General features: G+C 36.3%; 1 protein-coding gene across 1 annotated transcript in view; it reads left to right on the forward strand.

Annotated features, from left to right (window-relative positions):
- Positions 1-16310, forward strand: part of cd164 (CD164 molecule, sialomucin) — a 79388-nt gene extending 63078 nt beyond the window's left edge. The window contains exons 3-6 of the mRNA XM_073816828.1: positions 10602-10670; positions 10813-10878; positions 12930-12986; positions 13063-16310. Coding sequence (XP_073672929.1) covers positions 10602-10670; positions 10813-10878; positions 12930-12986; positions 13063-13223 — 353 coding nt within the window. The 3' untranslated portion in view covers positions 13224-16310. The remainder of the gene's footprint in view (positions 1-10601; positions 10671-10812; positions 10879-12929; positions 12987-13062) is intronic.
- Positions 16311-18468: the final 2158 nt, after the last annotated feature.

The following is an 18468-nucleotide window of genomic DNA, read 5'->3' on the forward strand; positions in this document are numbered from 1 at the left end:
ACAAAGTTATGGCGAGAAATGAGAAACAGGAAGTGTCTAATAACTGTTGCACACATTGCCTGATTCTGATGAAACTTCACCAGATTGTTCGTTGTATGATGCCGATTCCATAAATGTGACTATTATGAGTCAAAGTTATAGCGCCACCAACTGGCAGCAGGAAGCGTGTCGTTTTCAAAATGCTTTGAAATCAGCCTCTTAATTTTACTTGATTTTCTTCAAACTTCATCAAAATAATGTCAAAACACGGCCGATGAGAATATGTAAAGGGGTCGATGATAAATCAAATGCTGTTGCCATGGCAACGTGTCAAACTTTAAAATTAGATTCCTGTCTTTTCGAAGCAGATAACATGCTTAGAATTTCATGAAACTCAACACACACATCAATATTAATGATAGTTAGACACTGGCAAAAGGTCATAAATGGGCGTGGAGCAGGCACTCTATAGCGCCATCTTTTGACAAAAGTTGGGGGGTTAGTTTTTCCTACAGTCACCAAACTCTGTACATATATTGTTCTCATCAATCTGGACAACTTTCTAAATCAAACTCATTAGCTAAGACCAACAGGAAGCCGGCTATTTTGATTTGAATGTGGATTTTTGGAAAAATCAGGCTGTAAACAAATTCACACTCCTTCTAAGAATAACAAGGTATTCACACCAAACTTTTTTAACATGAAGAGAAGATTCTGAAGATGTTAAATTGCGAGCGGATTTGGGATATCTTGAACGGTGTTGACGTGGTGATTTTTTAAAAAACATAACCCTAATTTTTTATATCTTTAAAGTGAAGCATCCAAACTCTTTAAAACTTTTTTCACACAGAGATCTAATCATTATGAGCAAGTGCTGGTAATATCATAATTATTCAAGCTTCTATGAATTAAAGAAAATTAAAAAAAGAAATCAGTAAACTGTTGTCACTGGGCTGACAGTCTGTGTTGACACTAAGAGTGACTGAAGGGGGGAGGGGTGAAAGGGAGAGAGACCAGTGGAACATGCTGTTTTGCTTAAGACCATCTTTGAGGAAGATGCAATTTGCACATTGCACATTGCTGTAGTTTAATCTGCATAAATATGTCTGAACTTTGAGAGTCTGATCTTTGAGAAAATATAAAGGGTCACGAACTCTTTCATTCTTTGTATATTGCAGTTGTTGTTTTTTTTATTTATTTTTTACTGAACTGTACCATGAACTTGTCCTATTCAGTCACATAGCAAAATATTAAGAAAAATACAGCTTTTTAGCATGAGCAATTTATCTTCATTGATAGACATTTTTTTTTCATAATTAAAATTTTTGATTCAATAAAAAAAACACTAACAATTTCTTGACAAACTTTGACAACAAAACAAACTTTGCTGTTATCTGTTCAAAACATCTGAAAATTGTACCATTTTAAGATGAGTTATATTTATATATCGCCCCATTACAATACCCAACTTGATTTTTAAAGATATTTTGAAAGAATGAAGCGTTTATTGAGCACTTTATTGTGTATTGTTGTATACCCACATGAACTGTGTTCATGTTCATGTTAATTCACAGTACATACACTATGTTAAAAGATACTAATTTACCTTTAAACAATATATGAGTACTTTTTAGGTTAATATTAATTAACATTAAGAAATGCTATTTAATTATTGTTCATGTTAACAATGTTAACAAATGAAACTGGATGGCAACATTTTATATTTTGTGTGTATGTGTCTGTGTGTTGATTTTAAAGTGTAACCCTTTCAATTCAGTAAACTTAAAATCCAAACTAGCAGAGGGTTACTGTGAATGCATGTGCCAACTGGGCACCGTCTTCCTTATTGATTCTTAGTTATGTAGCACTTAAGAGTGATGTCTTATAACAGGAGTCACCAGCAAAGCAATATCCACACAAAAATTGTACAGATAGGTAACAATGACATTTAAGCAGAAGTGGTGGATGTAAAGGAAGCAATAATAACATTTTGCTATCATCATGAATCATGTTCTTATCATCATTTGTAGCATACTGGTTCACAGTTGGCATTTATCTGAAGTCCTTGCATTGATTGCATTTAGTTAAATCAACATTATATTTGGTCAGTCTGATCTTGAAGCCTTAGAGATGTTAAATTGTGAAGATCTTGAGTTTTCATTAAAGGGCATGTCCGTGGTGGCCTGACAAAGTTTGATGTTTCTGCATAGACATAGAAGTGGTTATAACTTAGCCTGAAAATGTCTGATCTGCCACAAAATTCACAGGTTTGGTAAGAGTCCTGGCCTGAAGACACCTAAAGACCAATATTCAGATATTATCATAGCGCCACCTGTTGGCAGCAGGATATCTCATATATTTCACTAACTCAAACACACCAAGGTCAATCTGCACCAAACTTCATATGTTTGATAATAGTGCTGGCCTGAACACATCTACATGCCAATAATCAGTTATAGGCATAGCGCCACCAGCTGGCAGCGGCAAGTTTGGCACATTTAAGTGACTTTGACATATTTCTCCTACATTTACTGTATTAAAAGCATACTGCCCACCGTTTGCTGTTTTCCTGAAGCCACCGGTCGGCGGTGAGCCCGGGTGCGAGGGCCCGTCCATCGCTGCTCGCAGCTTTAATTAGGGCCCGAGCCCAAAAGGGCGAAGGCCCTATTGTTCTTCTAAGGATTCTTATTTGTTTTTTTTTTTTTTTTTTTTATTTTTATTTTTTTTCAACCGTTGGGGCACTTTTGGGGGCCTTAACATACTCAAAAACTCTTGAAAATTTGCACACACGTCGGAATCTGCCGTCGTCCGGACGCCACAGAGGCTGGGACCCGGGCGTGGTTCAGGGCCTCTACAGCGCCCCCTGGAACACAGTTTGAAAACTTGATGTACTGCGCACACATACTTGCACATACTCATATGAAACTCGGTACACATATAGAACTCATCGAGCTGAACAACTTTTGTACTCTATGTCATGGGCTCCACGCAACAGGAAGTGAGATATTTAGGGCTGTTTAAAAAGCGCATGCTCTGGAATTTAACGTACTCCTCCCAGGAATTCCATGGGATTGTCACCAAACTCGGTCAGCATGATCTCAAGACATTGGGGACGCTAAATTGCGAGGAGATTTTTGATATCTCGAACGGTTTGGCCGTGGCAAGGCGACAAAGTTATGGCGAGAAATGAGAAACAGGAAGTGTCTAATAACTGTTGCACACATTGCCTGATTCTGATGAAACTTCACCAGTTTGTTCCTTGTATGATGCCGATTCCATAAATGTGACTATTATGAGTCAAAGTTATAGCGCCACCAACTGGCAGCAGGAAACGTGTCATTTTCAAAATGCTTTGAAATCAGCCTCTTAATTTTACTCGATTTTCTTTAAACTTCATCAAAATCATGTCAAAACACGGCCGATAAGAATATGTAAAGGGGTCGATGATAAATCAAATGCTGTTGCCATGGCAACGTGTCAAACTTTAAAATTACATTCCTGTCTTTTCGAGGCAGATAACATGCTTTGAATTTCATGAAACTCAACACACACATCAATATTAATGATAGTTAGACACTGGCAAAAGGTCATAAATGGGCGTGGAGCAGGCACTCTATAGCGCCATCTTTTGTCAAAAGTTGGGGGGTTAGTTTTTCCTACAGTCACCAAACTCTGTACATATATTGTTCTCATCAATCTGGACAACTTTCTAAATCAAACTCATTAGCTAAGACCAACAGAAAGCCGGCTATTTTGATTTGAAGGTGGATTTTTTGAAAAATCAGGTAGTAAACAAATTCACACTACTCCTAAGAACAACCAGCTGTTCACACCAAACTTTTTTAACATGAAGAGAAGATTCTGAAGATGTTAAATTGCGAGCGGATTTGGGATATCTCGAACGGTGTTGACGTGGTGATTTTTTAAAGATGTAGTAAAAAACATAACCCTAATTTTTTATATCTTTAAAGTGCAGCATCCAAACTCTTTAAAACTTTTTTCACACAGAGATCTAATCATTCTGAGCAAGTGCTGGAAATATTAATTTTATACAAGCTTCAATGAATTAAAGAAAATTAAAAAAATAACTCAGAAACCTGCTGTCACTCTGGTGAATGTCTCTACAGTATGTGTGTGCGTTCAGTCAGGCACAGAGAAGCTCATTATTGCAGGGGGGAGGGGTGAGAGGCAGAGAGGGTGACAGAGTACAGAGCCATCCTACAGACCATCTTTGAACAAAAAATGCACATATGTATTGTAATTACATAAATATGTCTGATCTTTGAGAGTCTGATATTTTGAGAAAATATAAAGGGTCACTAAGTCTTTCATTGTTCGTATTTTGCAGTTGTTGTTTTTTATTTATTTTTTACTTAACTGTACCATGAACTTGTCCTATTCAGTCACATAGCAAAAGATTTAAAAAAATACAACTTTTTAGCATGATCAATTTATCTTCATTGATAGACAATATTTACATAGTGTTATTTATTGAATATAAAATAATAATAATAAAAAATTAAGACAAACTTTGACAACAAAACAAACGTTACTGTTATCTCTTCAAAACATCTGAAAACCATAATTTTAAGAACAGTTATAAATATATATATCACCCCGTTAAAATACTCAACTTGATTTTTAAAGATATTTTGAAAGAATGAAGAGTTTATAGAGCACTTTATTGTGTATTGCTGTACACCCACATGAACTGTGTTCATGTTCATGTTAATTCACAGTACATAAACTTTATATGAATACTTTTTTTATCTTAATATTAATTAACATTAATAAATGCTATTTATTTATTGGTCATGTTAACTAATATAGTTAATTTTAACAAATGAAACTGGATGGCAACATTTTATATTTTGTGTGTATGTGTCTGTGTGTTGATTTTAAAGTGTAACCCTTTCAATTCTGTAAACTTAAAATCCAAACTAGCAGAGGGTTACTGTGAATGCATGTGCCAACTGGGCACCGTCTTCCTTATTGATTCTTAGTTATGACAACAATTGATTTTATACAAAAATATATTATACAAAAATTGTACAGATAGGTAACAATGACATTTAAGCAGAAGTGGTGGATATAAAGGAAGCAATAACAACATTTTGCTATCATCATGAATTACATGTTCTTATTTGTAGCATACTGGTTCACAGTTGGCATCTATCTGAAGTCCTTGCATTGATTGCATTTAATTAAATCAACATTATATTTGGTCAGTCTGATCTTAAGGCCTTAGAGATGTTAAATTGTGAAGATCTTGAGTTTTCATTAAAGGGCATGTCCGTGGTGGCCTGACAAAATTTGATGTTTCTGCATAGACATAGAAGTGGTTATAACTTAGCCTGAAAATGTCTGATCTGCCACAAAATTCACAGGTTTGGTAAGAGTCCTGGCCTGAAGACACCTAAAGACCAATATTCAGATATTATCATAGCGCCACCTGTTGGCAGCAGGATATCTCATATATTTCACTAACTCAAACATACCAAGGTCAATCTGCACCAAACTTCATATGTTTGATAATAGTGCTGGCCTGAACACATCTACATGCCAATAATCAGTTATAGGCATAGCACCACCAGCTGGCAGCGGCAAGTTTGGCACATTTAAATGACTTATGACATATTTTTTCTATATTTACTGTATTAAAAGCATACTGCCCACCGTTTGCTGTTTTCCTGAAGCCACCGGTCGGCGGTGAGCCCGGGTGCGAGGGCCCGTTCATCGCTGCTCGCAGCTTTAATTAGGGCCCGAGCCCAAAAGGGCGAAGGCCCTATTGTTCTTCTAAGGGTTCTTATTTTTTTTTTTTTTTTTTTTTTTTACACCTTCCGGGCACTTTTGGGGGCCTTAACATACTCAAAAACTCTTGAAAATTTGCACACACGTCGGAATCTGCGGCCATCAGGACGCCACAGAGGCTGGGACCCGGGCGTGGTTCAGGGCCTCTACAGCGCCCCCTGGAACACAGTTTGAAAACTTGATGTACTGCGCACACATACTTGCACGTATTGATATGAAACTCGGTACACATATAGATCTCACTGAGCCAAACAACTTTTGTACTCTATGTCATGGGCTGAACGCAACAGGAAGTGAGATATTTAGGGCTGTTTAAAAAGCGCATGCTCTGGAATTTAACATACTCCTCCCAGGGTTTCCATAGGATTGTCACCAAACTCGGTCAGCATGATCTCAAGACATTGGGGACGCTAAATTGCGAGGGGATTTTTGATATCTCGAACGGTTTGGCCGTGGCAAGGCGAAAAAGTTATGGCGAGAAATGAGAAACAGGAAGTGTCTAATTACTGTTGCACACATTGCTTGATTCTTATGAAACTTCACCAGTTTGTTCGTTGTATGATGCCGATTCCATAAATGTGACTATTATGAGTCAAAGTTATAGCGCCACCAACTGGCAGCAGGAAGCGTGTCATTTTCAAAATCCTTTGAAATCAGCCTCTTAATTTTACTTGATTTTCTTCAAACTTCATCAAAATAATGTCAAAACACGGCCGATGAGAATATGTAAAGGGGTCGATGATAAATCAAATGCTGTTGCCATGGCAACGTGTCAAACTTTAAAATTTGATTCCTGTCTTTTCGAGGCAGATAACATGCTTAGAATTTCATGAAACTCAACACACACGTCAATATTAATGATAGTTAGACACTGGCAAAAGGTCATAAATGGGCGTGGAGCAGGCACTCTATAGCGCCATCTTTTGACAAAAGTTGGGGGGTTAGTTTTTCCTACAGTCACCAAACTCTGTACATATATTGTTCTCATCAATCTGGACAACTTTCTAAATCAAACTCATTAGCTAAGACCAACAGGAAGCCGGCTATTTTGATTTGAATGTGGATTTTTGGAAAAATCAGGCTGTAAACAAATTCACACTCCTTCTAAGAAAAATAAGGTATTCACACCAAACTTTTTTAACATGAAGAGAAGATTCTGAAGATGTTAAATTGCGAGCGAATTTGGGATATCTTGAACGGTGTTGACGTGGTGATTTTTTAAAGATGTAGTAAAAAACATAACCGTAATTTTTTTATATCTTTAAAGTGCAGCATCCAAACTCTTTACAACTTTTTTCACACAGAGATCTTATCATTCTGAGCAAGTGGTGTAAATATCAATTTTATACAAGCTTCTATGAATTAAAGAAAATTAAAAAAAGAAATTAGAAACCTGCTGTCACTCTGCCTGTGCCTGTCTGTGTTCAGTCACCATTGAGTCACTGAAGAGTGACTGAAGGGGGGAGGGGTGTAAGGGAGAGAGACCAGTGGAACATGCTGTTTTGCTTAAGACCATCTTTGAGGAAGATGCACATTGCTGTAGCGTAATCGACATAAATATGTCTGATATTTTGAGAAAATATAAAGGGTCATTAAATCTTTCATTGTTTGTATTTTGCAGTTGTTGTTTATTTATTTTTACTGAACTGTACCATGAACTTGTCCTATTCAGTCACATAGCAAAAGATTAAGAAAAATACAACTTTTAAGCATGAGTGAATAATCTTCATTGTAGACAATATTTTCATAGTGTTATTTATTGAATATAAAATTATAATAATTAAAAAATTCAAGACAAACTTTGACAACAAAACAAACTTTGCTGTTATCTGTTCAAAACATCCGAAAACCATCATTTTAAGATCAGTTATATATATATCGCCCCATTAAAACACTCAACTTGATTTTTAAAGATATTTTGTAAGAATTAAGCGTTTATAGAGCACTTTGTGTATTGCTGTACACCCAAATGAACTGTGTTCATGTTCATGTTAATTCACAGTACATAAACTAATTTACCTTTAAACAATATATGAATACTTTTTTTTAGCTTAATATTAATTAACATTAATAAATGCTATTTAATTATTGTTCATGTTAACTAATATAGTTAATGTTAACAAATGAAACTGGATGGCAACATTTTATATATTGTGTGTATGTGTCTCTGTGTTGATTTTAAAGTGTAACCCTTTCAATTCAGTAAACTTAAAATCCAAACTAGCAGAGGGTTACTGTGAATGCATTTGCCAACTGTGCACCGTTTTCCTTATTGATTCTTAGTTATGTAGCGCTTAAGAGTGATGTCTTATAACAGGAGTCACCAGCAAAGCAATATCCACATACAAATTGTACAGATAGGTAACGATTTAAGCAGAAGTGGTGAATGTAATGCAAGCAATAATAACATTTTGTTATCATCATGAATTACATGTTCTTATCATCATCATCAGAATATAGGGAAAATGTTCACATTTGGTTCACAGTTGGCATTATCTGAAGTCCTTGCAGGGGATTAGGTTTATAGCAAACTCCTCCTAGACATTTAATGAAATCAACATTATATTTGGTCAGTCTGATCTAGAGGCCTTAGAGATGTTAAATTGTGAAGATCTTGAGTTTCAGTAAAGGGCGTGTCCGTGGCGGACTGACAAAGTTTGATGTTTTGCCATGGACATAGGTGTAATAACTCAGCCATAAAATGTCTGATCTGCCTCAAACTTCAGAGGTTTGGTAAGAGTCCTGGCCTGAAGACACCTAAAGGCCAATATTCAGATATTATCATAGCGCCACCTGTTGACACCAGGATATATCATATCTTTCACTAACTCAAACATACCAAGGTCAATCTGCACCAAACTTCATATGTTTGATAATAGTGCTGGCCTGAACACATCTACATGCCATTTATAGGCATAGCGCCACCAGCTGCCAATGGGAAGTTTGGCACATTTAAATGACTTATGACATATTTCTCATATATTTACTGTATTAAAAGCATACTGCCCACCGCTTGCTGTTTTCCTAAAGCCACCGGTCGGCGGTGAGCCCGGGTGCGAGGGCCCGTTCATCGCTGCTCGCAGCTTTAATTATTATTATTATTCTTCTTATCCGGAATGAATCGCATTTTTGAGGGCCTAAACATACCCGAAAACTAACGAAACTTTGCACACACATCAGACCTGGCGAAAATGGACATCTGATATGGGTTGCAGAAGTGGGTGTGGCAAAATGGCTCAATAGCGCCACCTTTACACGTTCCGCGGTGTGCGCATTCAGCTGTGATTATCGTACATGCACAAAAATCGGTACACACATGTAACACACCAATACCTACAAAAAAGCCTCTTGAGATAAAATCCGAAACCCAACAGGAAGTCGGTTATTATTAATTTTCTCAGCAAAATTTGTGTCATTTTTGCCATTTTCAGGTGTCATACTTGAACGAACTCCTCCTAGAGATTTATTCCGATCAACACCAAATTTGGTGAGTCTAATCTAAAGCCCTTTGTGACGTTAAATTGTGAAGATCTAGAGTTTTCATCGGAGGGCGTGTCCGTGGCGGCCTCGCAAATTTCGATGTTTCGCCATGAAAAAGGAAGTTGCTATAACTTAGGCATAAAATGTCCGATCTGTCCCAAACTTCACATGTGTGATAACACTCCTGACCTGAAGACATCTACATGCCCATATTCAGTTATAGTCATAGCGCCACCTGCAGGCAACAGGAAGTGTCATGCTGTACTCTACAACAAACTCCTCCTAGAGATTTATACAGATCAACTCCAAAAACGGTCAGTCTAATATAAAGGCTTTAGCGATGTTAAATTGTAAAGATCTTGAGTTTTCGGTAAAGGGCGTGTGCGTGGCGGCCTGACAAATTTCGAGGTCTCGCCATGGATATAAAACTTGTTATAACTCAGCCATAAAATGTCCGATTTGCCTCAAACTTCACATATTCGATAAGAGTCCTGGCCTGAACACATCTCAAGGCCAACATTCTATTATAATCACAGCGCCACCTGTTGGCAACAGGAAATGACTTGTATCAAACTCCTCTTAGAGATTTAATGATATCAACATTATATTTGGTCATTCTGATCTAGAGGCCTTAAAGATGTTAAATTGCGAAGATCTTGAGTTTTCGTTAAAGGGCGTGTCCGTGGCGGCCTGACAAAGTTTGATGTTTCGCCATGGACATAGAAGTTGTTATAACTCAGCCATAAAATGTCCGATCTGCCTCAAACTTCACAGGTTTGGTAAGAGTCCTGGCCTGAAGACACCTAAAGGCCAAAATTCAGATATTATCATAGCGCCACCTGTTGGCAGCAGGATATATCATATCTTTCACTGACTCAAACATACCAAGGTCAATCTGCACCAAACTTCATATGTTTGATGAAAGTGGTGGCCTGAACACATCTACATGCCAATAATCAGTTATAGGCATAGCGCCACCAGCTGGCAGCAGGAAATTTGGCACATTTAAGTGACTTTGACATATTTCTCCTATTTTTACTGTATTAAAAGCATACTACCCACCATTTGCTGTGTTCCTAAAGCCACGGGTCGGCGGTGAGCCCGTGTGCGAGGGCCCGTTCATCGCTGCTTGCAGCTTTAATTGTTATTGTTTTGTTGAAGACCAGTAAACCAGTTTTCCTCTATCTATGGTGTACAGTAAGGATTACTTGCACTAGAAAAAAATTGAGTAACAAATTCCAGCTTTTTTTTGCATTTCAAATGCACTTTGTTTGGTCTTGTTTTTTTCTTTCCTTAAAATGTATAAATGTTTTGCTTTTACTACATTTCAGATAACACGTCGTGTTTTAACAGCAGTGCTGTTAACCAAACAGCCGAATGTGTCAATTTGAACTGTACAGGTACGTCCTGTCCTACTATCTCAAGCTCATTTTTACATTTATCAGCTGTACAAAAAGTTGCAAGTTGCCAAAGTTCTGTGGCATGGACAATTGTACATTGGAATGATGTGGGTTTAATCTGTGCGTCTTCTCTGAACTGCAGGACCAACAACGGCCCCACCAGTGAGCACCACCACCATAAATGGTACCACAAATAGTACCACCAATGGTACGGCCTTCCAGACTCGCCTCGTTTGCATTTATACACACCTCAAAATGCATACCTACTTAATTTAAAGCCCAATGCCATTGTATATTGTATGTCTTGGTATATATCACTGTTAAAAACTACGACAGTGTTTTTTGTGCCACGTCAAAATAAAAAAATCTAAAATTACGAGAATAAAGTCGAAATGTTTAGAGAATTAAATCGTAGCAATTAAAGTTAAAGTTTAATATTTTTTGAGTATAGCCTGCGCGTGCAAATGGCTGAGATTGGGAGCACTGGAAGAAGTGGCCAGGCCACTGGAATTTATTTGAATATATGTAGGATTATCACCAGGAATCAAAAACAACAATAAATATTCTAAAGGTTGAAGTGGACTCAAATCGTTAACATGAGTTATTTTGTTGTCTTTTCTGAGATATATAAGTGACTGTTCACAAGCTGTTTTATTCACTGTATAATACAGTAAATAATTGGTAATATTTAACATGTTCCATTCATTATTTGTAGAGCGCCAGCCACCCATTCACCATAATTTTGTGCTTTGTTGGTTTTAATATAACACATCTTTCAAATTCTGTCAGTTTTCCCACGAAATACAAATTATAAATGTTTTTCCTTTTTATTTCAAGTTTATAGCATGATATAAATGTGAAGAAACATCAGAAGAAATGACAAAAAACAGTGTAGTCTATTTTAATGAAACAAATTTCTCACTGTAATCCGAAAGATGACTGATTCATGTGCTGCTTATACTGAGGCGAATACAGCGATCTGTCACGCCACATTAAAAAGCATGAAAAACACATTATTGTAATAGAAATATTGTTTGTATTTTGCTATACAACTGACAGATTTTGAAAGCTGAGACTTTGGAATATCTCCTGGTGCTCCAAATCCAGGCCATTTGCATGCACAATAGGCTAGAATATACTTTCAAAATATTATAACTTTAATCTCATAATTGCTATTAATTAATTATTATTAATTATTATTTTAATTCATTATTATTATTATTTATTTTATTTTTTTTACTTTTCTCGAAACATTTCAACTTTATTCCCATAATTTTAACTTTATCGTCGAAACATTTGGACTTTATTCTTATAATTTTAACTTTATTGTCGAAATATTTGGACTTTATTCTCATAATTTTAACTATTGTTGAAATATTTAGACTTTATTCTCATAATTTTTACTTTTATTCTCGAAACATGTTGACCTTATTCTCGAAACACTTAGACTTTATTCTCATAATCTTGACTTTATTTTCGTAATTTTGACTTTATTGTTGAAACATTTGTACTTTATTCTCATAATTTTGACTTAATTTTCATAATTTTTCATTTTATTCCTCGAAAAACTTTGACCTTATTTTTCAAACACTTTGCCTTTATTCTCGAAACACTTGAACTTTATTTTCATAATTTTTACTTTTCCATTGAAACATTTGGACTTTATTCATAATTTTAACTTTATTGTCTAAATATTTTGACTTTATTCTCTAAACATTTTGACCTTATTCTCGATACACTTCGACTTTATTCTCAGAAATTTTGACTTCATTGTCGAAACATTTGGACTTTATTATCATTTTAACTTTATTGTCAAAATATTTCTTCATTCTCATCATTTTGATTATTCTTGAAACATTTGGACTTTATTCTGATAATATTTCACTTTGTTGCTGAAATATTTGGAATTTATTATCGTAATTTTGACAATTCTCGAAACATTTCGACCTTATTTTTTTTTAAAACTTTGCCTTTATTCTCGAAACATTTAAAATTTATTCTCATAATTTTGACTTTATCGTCGAAACATTTCGACTTTATTCTCATAATTTTAGATGTTTTTTTTTTCTTTTCTTTTTTTACGTGGCACTAAAACAGTCATAAAAAGCATTACATATTACATAATATAAAATATACCTGCATCAGTTCATAACTCAGCAGGTTGTACAATTTGATGTGTCTGCTTTTTTACTGTTTATCGCCGAGGTAGAAAAATGAATCTAAACAGCACTTTTTTTTTTTTTTTTTTTTTTGGTTTAGGTACCACGACGGTCCCCACCACATCAGTTGCTCCGACTCAAAACAGCACAGTCACAAGTAAGTACAGCTCTCTCTAACCAGAAAACACTTCCTTTATCTTTTGAATTTAACTGACAATTTGGCTTTTCCACAGACACCACGACCATGTCGCCTACTACTTCTCCATCAAAATCATCCACATTTGATGCCGCCAGTTTCATCGGGGGAATTGTGTTAGTCCTTGGCCTTCAAGCTGTCATCTTTTTCCTCTACAAGTTCTGCAAATCCAAGGATCGCAACTACCACACCCTGTAACACGCTGCCACCTGGAGGCACCACAAAACCCACACTCCAACCCAAAAGATGAAAAGAGAGAGACACATTTTAAACACCGAATCTGTAGAACACTTATGATCCCCCCCATGTTTACCCTCATATTTGATATTTAATTCTTGTGATTTGAGCTTTTTCTTTCGTTGATGTTAGAGCTCTCACAAGCGCTCAAGTTCAACAAAACAAATACACACTACGAGTGAAGCCCCAAGTCTTTGAGCAGTGGCATTATGGGGTATGCAAAATATCTCATGCACAACTTTCCAAATTCTGTCCGTAAATGTTTCATTATATGACAACACTGCGATTTATCTCCTCAATATTATGGATTTTCCTCTGAAAGGCATAGAAGGGGGCACCCCTACTTCCCAGTTTCCAGTGTTAATTTCAGGTATCCTCACTAGAACAGTGTTTTATACAGTTGCCATAACGGATGGTTCTCAATATTCCATCAAATCCTTCCTCATCTTTATCACCAAGTATCAAAACTGGACTGAATGATCAACCTACTTCCCCTTCATTTCAAATCTGTTCTGCATTTTCATCACATAATCCTTTGGGTTGTATCTGTGTGTGTGGTGTTTGATTTAAATCCTTTTTTGGCTATTCCTCTCATTAATGCCAACCAAGAGAGCCAAAATGTTTGCAATAAATCACATTCCCCAGCTTAGTTTCTCACTGTTAACCATCTACAGTTAGAGAACCAGTTGTTAAAACTGGCATCTCGCTGCTTTCTTTCCTCCCCAGATGTGACAGTGCTGGGTTAACATCAGAGATCCATTATAGTCCCATAGTTAACTTCCAATCACTGTGGGGGACTTACCAGCCATTTTAAGTTGTACTTTAGAGAGTTTATGTGGATTTGAAACAATAGGAGCTCAGCCAATCCAGTTCTACTAACAGCCAGAATGAGTTTTCATTAGAATGCGAATAGAATGAGGCACTATGAGAGCAAAGGATCCATGATCCCATTCAGAATGATTGACAGTTGAGTCAAAGTGCCTTTAGGTGGAGGCAGTGGCTTGCTGCCTTAAAAGTGAGCCTTAAAAGTGTGAATGCGTTCGTGTTGGGCCTCCATCGAGGCCGGGCTCTGTGTTAGTGTGTCTGCCTGTATGTCGGCGTGTTTAAAGACACGCATGCGTGCTTGTTTCGATGAAGTAGATCTAGTGTCTGCCAGCTGGACTGATCGCTATATTATACAGAGTAGATAATTAAAAATGAATTCATTTGTTGGATTAATATGTCATGTTTTTCAAAAGCTTCTCTCAGTTCTCGAGATTATTTTGTGCTAGCACTCCCACTTCAAAAACAGATCGATATTTGTACATAATCGGAACTATTTGACCATAAACTGAATCAATATCATTATATATAAGGCACTAAAATGTCTTAAGCTGAGGTGTACATACTTCAGGCCTTGTACGTAGATCCTGATGTTTTTTTTTTTTTTAGAGAGAACTGAAATATGAGCTAGAAAAGTGCATTCAGGATGCGCATTGCTTATTCTATTGTTTTTTTTTTCTGTTGCTGCAATCATTTGATGGAGTCTTAGTATAGAGCTGTCATTCTCATAATTTAATGCTTGGGTTTCATTTCTTGAAATTATAGCTGTTGAGTTTGGGTAGATTTGATTCCAAAGCAGAATTGACCTACACTACGCCTAATTCCTGCCTAGCTGAGCATATTTCGTTTGGTACTCTGTTTATAAAATCATTTGTCTGGCTAGTGTGTTGGCACGTTTATACGCATTGTTTTTTCCTTCATTCCTGTGTTAGGAAATTTGAAATGTAATAATCTTGATTAGCTTGCTGCTAATAACTTCCTCTGCGAGTCGTAACGCCGTTGGCTTGGGAAGTGATTCATGTTACTTGGGTTGCAAATTTTGTAATGGCAGTAACGAATCGTTTTTTGTTTCATTCGGTGCGTGCTTTCATTTTCATCTGCTTTGACATCCTAATGTCGAGACGTTCCATTCCCAGCATTGAGTTAATTGCATGTTTCTCAGAAGATGACTGTTAAGGCCTCGCTTTCTTTATTGAACCACTTTAATTGCTTGTCCATTGTCGTATCGCAGTGCTTAAATGCCAAAGGTGTCTATTTTAGCATGAGTCACTGAAAAGCTGCTATAATGCTTCACAAGCTTCATCGTGCCCATGGTGTAATCAGATGAAATCCTAATGTTTGCCATCTCGCTTCAGCTTTGCCAAATTTAAAACACTGTTTACTTAAGCAAAGTTCGAGCTGCAGTGTTTCGATTGTAATTTTTTTTTCATAATTCTACATTAAAAATACACAACTCACAGTATTGTCTGTTTAGCATCAGGCTGCATCCAAAGATCCCACTTAGTTGCAAATGGATTTGAGCTGTGCATGCAAAGGGCTGTAAAGGACGTGTTACATTTTTGGGTGAACTATCCATTTCCATATTGAGAGCTCCAAATCCTCTCGGACTCAGAGAATTCAATCTAACTTTAAGTAGTCTGTGGCCTTCTTACGCCATTATGTTTGTCTGCATGCATGCATCGGATTTCCACCAAAACAGCCATAACAACGCCATCGTTCTGAGCTAGTGTTGCATTCCTTGCTGCACCTTTTGAATATAAAGTGCCTTAATTATTTAAGATTAGACGATGAAGATTATAATTGTCATGAAGACTTGCATTCAAAGGGACTTGAACGTTTTCGAGTGAAGGTTTGGTTTATTGAAGTTGTGAGCGTGTAATGAGGTACATAGAGTATAGCATCTTGCTTGTGCCACCATTTTGTTATCTAAAACCTAAGATTGAATTGAGTTACTAATGTTTTTCTTTAAAAAAAAAAAAAGAACTGTAGTTACCTTTGGCCTGTTGTCCTGTAGTGCATTTTTTTTTATTGCTTCACATAAACATGCACATGCCCCACATACGCTCTTGTCAATTAGAAGACGCTTAGTGTTGCGTCTGTGTCCGCCTTAACTGTTTTATGCTCTATTATGTTGGTTTTATTTCTCTGAAACTCTCTTTTGTTCGTGTTTTCTGCATTCGCAATTAGGTTGAAAATGTGATTAATTAAAGTTTGAGTATTGTAAAACAGTTTTGAGTGTTTTTTTAGTTGCCTGTTTCTTTAAGAAACCTTTGTGACTGACAGTTTTACAGCCACTTTAAAAGTTCATTCCCACCTCAAGTGTTAAATTTACTCTCCACACACCATAATAATGACAAAGCAAAAACCAGATTTGCAAACCCTTAACTCAGTACATAGTTGAAGCACCTTTACAGCCTCAAGTCTTTGGGTATGATGTGACAAGCTTTGCACATCTGCATTTGGCAATTATCTGCCATTCTTTGCCTCACCTTCTTACCTCTCAAGCTCTGTCAGCTTGGATGGGGGGCTGGCAGACATTTTCTAGAGTCCTAGTTGTTCCAATCGTCTTCCATTATGGATAATGGTTCTATGAACCTTTAATGCAGCATATTTTTTTCTGAACTCTTCCCTAGATCATTGCCTTAACGCAAGTCTGTCACTGAGCTCTACAGGCAGTTATCTTGACCTCAGGACTTGTTTTTTTTTTTTTGCTCTGATATGCATTTTCAGCTGTTAGACCTTTTCTGAGAGGTGTGTGCCTTTCTAAATCATACTCATTCAAATGAATTTGCCACAGTTTATCTCCACTCGAAGTGTAGTAACATCTAGAAGCAATATGAATGCTCCTGAGCTAAATTTCGAGTGTCCCAGAATGAATACTTATGCAACGGGATCTTTTCAGTTTTTTTTTATTTTTAATAAATTTGCACAAATGTAAAAAACCTATTTTTTGCTTTGCCATTATGGAGTAGGGAGTGTAGATTGATGTGGGAAAAAAGTAATTTAAAGTAGTTTAACATAAGGCAGCAACAACAAAATGTGAATAAAATGAAGGGGTATGAATAATTTCACAAGGCACAGTAATATCTCCTGATGTACCATTAAATCTAGCAAAGTGGCTGTTTTTTTTTTTTTTTTTTACAGCTGTGAGTGACCTTATACTATGCCCCAAGTGCGACTTTTTATTCTCACATTTGCAACCTTGTATCTCACAACATGAGATTATTTCTTGGTTATCTGAGGTGGAAATGGGTTTCCATAGGCTACAGTTATGCAATATAAGGGTTGTTTCTTCAGTGTCAAGGTTTTTCAGCATTATTGTGTATTTGAATCCATTGTTTCCAACAATGATTGTATGATTTTGAGATTCATTTTTTGACACTGAGGACAACTGAGGAACTCATATGCAACTATTTTATAAGGTTCAAATGCTCACTGATACTCCAGAAGAAGACTGCATTAAGAGACAAAACTTTTACATTTGATTATCAGGGTAAATTTAACTTATTTTGTCTTCTAGGAAACATGCAAGTACCTTCTGTAGCTTCTGAAGGGCAGTACTAAATGGAAAAATATATATTTGGGCAAAATAAGAAAATATGCCATCTTCTCAAAAGTTTTCACTCCCCTGCTCTTAATGGGGATTGTGTTTTCTTTCTGAAGCATCAGTGTGCTGTTTGAACCTTCTGTAGTAGTTGCATATGAGTCCCTCAGTGTGAAAAAAATGGACTTCAAAATCATACAGTCATTGTTGGAAAGGGTTTAAATACATAAAAATGATTTAAAAAAAAAAAAAGAATGTGGGACCTGAAGGATTTTTCTGAAGAACAACAAACAGTTTAACTGTTTAGGACAAACAAGGGAGTCATGAACAACTCTCACTAAACAAACAAAAAAGAAACACAGCTGGATCATTCAGGTAACACACAGTATTAAGAATCAAGTGTATGTAAACTTATGAATGGGGTCATTTTTATGATCCCTCTTATTTGGGTAAAATAATTAACATTTAGCAGATTCTGCAAGGTGTATGTAAACTTTTGACTTCAACTGTATATACTCTAGGAATACAGGTGGAGGAACTGATTTTATTTAGAATAAAGAGCTTTGAAATAATAAGTTTACAAAAGTCCAGTGTTTTTGTTTTTTAAATCCCTGAACTATATTTAATCTATTTCAATGTCACGGTGTCCTAGAAAACAGTCCTTAAAACACACTGTAATGTTTAACTAACAGGATAAGCGCTCACCCTGAGGGTCAGCTCTGTTCTTGCTTACTTTGCATCAAATGGTTAGATTTCTTCTCTGGACAGGATGTGCACGTGTTCGGATACAATGTTTTCCCCCGTAACCATAAGGGTTATGAATCATTTCAGAGAAATGCA

The sequence above is a fragment of the Garra rufa genome, chromosome 13 (assembly GCF_049309525.1).
Source record: "Garra rufa chromosome 13, GarRuf1.0, whole genome shotgun sequence".
NCBI lineage: Eukaryota > Metazoa > Chordata > Actinopteri > Cypriniformes > Cyprinidae > Garra > Garra rufa.